Genomic DNA, 2,191 nt, shown 5'->3' on the forward strand with positions numbered 1-2,191 from the left:
CCATCCGACTCACCGAGTCAGCTCCGCTCCTTAACGCGCCAGCCCCAATTTTTCCGTCGACAATTATTATGTCCTTTTCTTTTCTCTTTTTTTGAAAAATAATAGTAATTTCCCCACCTGACTTTCCACAATTGTATCCAATTGTTATTCGCCACGTGGATTACACTCTTATGTGAATTCATCTCTTTCTCCTCGTTAAAAAGGAACATCCACGCGTCCGCGTGCCTTCATAAATGCTCTTTCTGCCCCCTTACTCATTTCTCAAACTTCTCTCTCTCTCACTCTTCTCTCTCCCTCTCTCTCGCTCGCTCCTCTCACTCGCCGGAGATCTGATACTTCTGAATTGGACCTCTCCGTTATAGTGATCGGACATGTCGTCGCCTGCAACGTCTTATTGGTGTTACAGATGCACGCGCTTCATTCGCATGTGGGCCCATGAAAATACCATCACCTGCCCCCACTGCGATGGAGGGTTCATCGAGGAGATCGACGCCTCTCCTTCGTCGGATAATCCCCACCCTCGGTTGGCAGCCTCCGCCATGTATTTGTTTGGAAACAACGCTCAAGATTCTGAGCACGCCCCGGCCCTGGTGTCCCGCCGGAGCCGCCGTAGCCCAGGCAGCCGGTCGCCGTTCAACCCGGTTATCGTCCTACGCGGAGTATCGGCAGACCCCGTAGGCGACGGTGACGGAGAGAGGAACAGCTTCGAGTTGTATTACGACGACGGAGCTGGGTCCGGGCTTCGTCCACTGCCGGCGACCATGTCAGAGTTCTTGATGGGTTCGGGTTTCGAACGTTTGCTGGAGCAGCTGGCCCAGCTCGAAGTGACCGGGCTCGGACGTCCCGAGAATCCACCCGCATCTAAGGCCGCGATAGAGTCTCTACCGACGATCGAAATCGTGGACAGCCACGTCGGCTGCGAGTCCCACTGCGCGGTCTGCAAGGAAGCCTTCGAGCTCGGCGTGGAGGCCCGCGAGATGCCGTGCAAGCACATATACCACTCAGACTGCATCCTCCCATGGCTTTCTCTACGAAACTCGTGCCCGGTTTGCCGGCACGAGTTGCCGAGCGAGCGAAACGAGGGCGATAATTCGGAAGAAGACACGGTGGGGTTGACCATATGGAGGCTACCTGGAGGTGGGTTTGCTGTGGGGAGGTTCTCTGGGGGAGAAGAGCAGCTGCGGAGAGAGAACTACCGGTTGTGTACACGGAAATGGATGGTGGGCTTGGTGCTGGTGGGGCTCCGAGAAGGGTTTCGTGGGCTTCAAGAAGGAGTAGAGGGAGGGAGAATGGTGGGTTCCGCAGGGCTTTCCGGAATTTCTTCTCCTTCTGGAGGTCGAGGCCTGATTCTTCGTCTGCGCACTCTGGGTCTGAGTCTCGGTCTATGAGCAGAAGTCAGAGTCATTCGGGTTCGGTGTTCAGTAGGTACGTGCGAAGGCGGAACAACGCTTGGGTTTTGGGGGATCAGAGTGGGAATGGGAGGTGATTCTTTTGGTAATAAATGACAAAACTTGGCACTATATTTAGAAATCAAAGGTCGATTCACTGTAAATAGCATTGAATTTGGCAAGTTTTCATGAAATGGAGACCGAGTAGAGAATGGGCCAGTTTGATTTATCATACTGCAGACTGCAGAGGTTTCGCTGGTGCGCAATTTGGAAGCTATGTTTTTGAGCGAGAGACAGACTCTATGGAAACTCCGAAGATAGTTTTCAAGTATTGCAAACATCATGCCTGTTTGATGTTTCAAGGCCATAGTTGGGAAGAATTCTTTATTTCTTTGTTCTAATATGTAGTAAACCTCAGTTTCAACTTTATGTTAAACTTCTTTTCCTTGGTGATCAATTTATAAAACTATTGCTTGGATATGTTTGATTTGCTGCGAATGGAACTGGGATTACTATTCAGATGGACAAAAGGATAGCAAATTAGCAGCATTACAGATTGGAGTAATCTAGCTCAAGCGGTCTTGTGGCTGGAGAAAAAGACATCTCCTGTCACCAATTATTGGGGAAATTTATATGCCCCAGAACTTGATTGTGGTACAACTGTCATCCCTAGGTTCTGGCTCCTAGCCTCCTAGAATTGTGCGAGTCTAATAATATATGCATATGCATGTTGGGATGGATTTGCTTGTTGACAAATATGATGCATGAGTGGATGACCAAAATCGTGGCCTTGTTGGCTCCAA

General features: G+C 50.1%; 1 protein-coding gene across 1 annotated transcript; it reads left to right on the forward strand.

Annotated features, from left to right (window-relative positions):
• The first annotated feature begins 250 nt into the window (after window positions 1-250).
• Window positions 251-1,868, forward strand: LOC121240601 (E3 ubiquitin-protein ligase RDUF1-like). Its single transcript, XM_041138080.1, is given in 2 exon segments — window positions 251-1,169; window positions 1,172-1,868. Coding segments are annotated over 2 exon segments (1,113 nt in total). The 5' UTR covers window positions 251-371; the 3' UTR covers window positions 1,487-1,868.
• Window positions 1,869-2,191: the final 323 nt, after the last annotated feature.

The sequence above is a fragment of the Juglans microcarpa x Juglans regia genome, chromosome 7S (genome assembly GCF_004785595.1).
Source record: "Juglans microcarpa x Juglans regia isolate MS1-56 chromosome 7S, Jm3101_v1.0, whole genome shotgun sequence".
Classification (NCBI taxonomy): domain Eukaryota; kingdom Viridiplantae; phylum Streptophyta; class Magnoliopsida; order Fagales; family Juglandaceae; genus Juglans; species Juglans microcarpa x Juglans regia.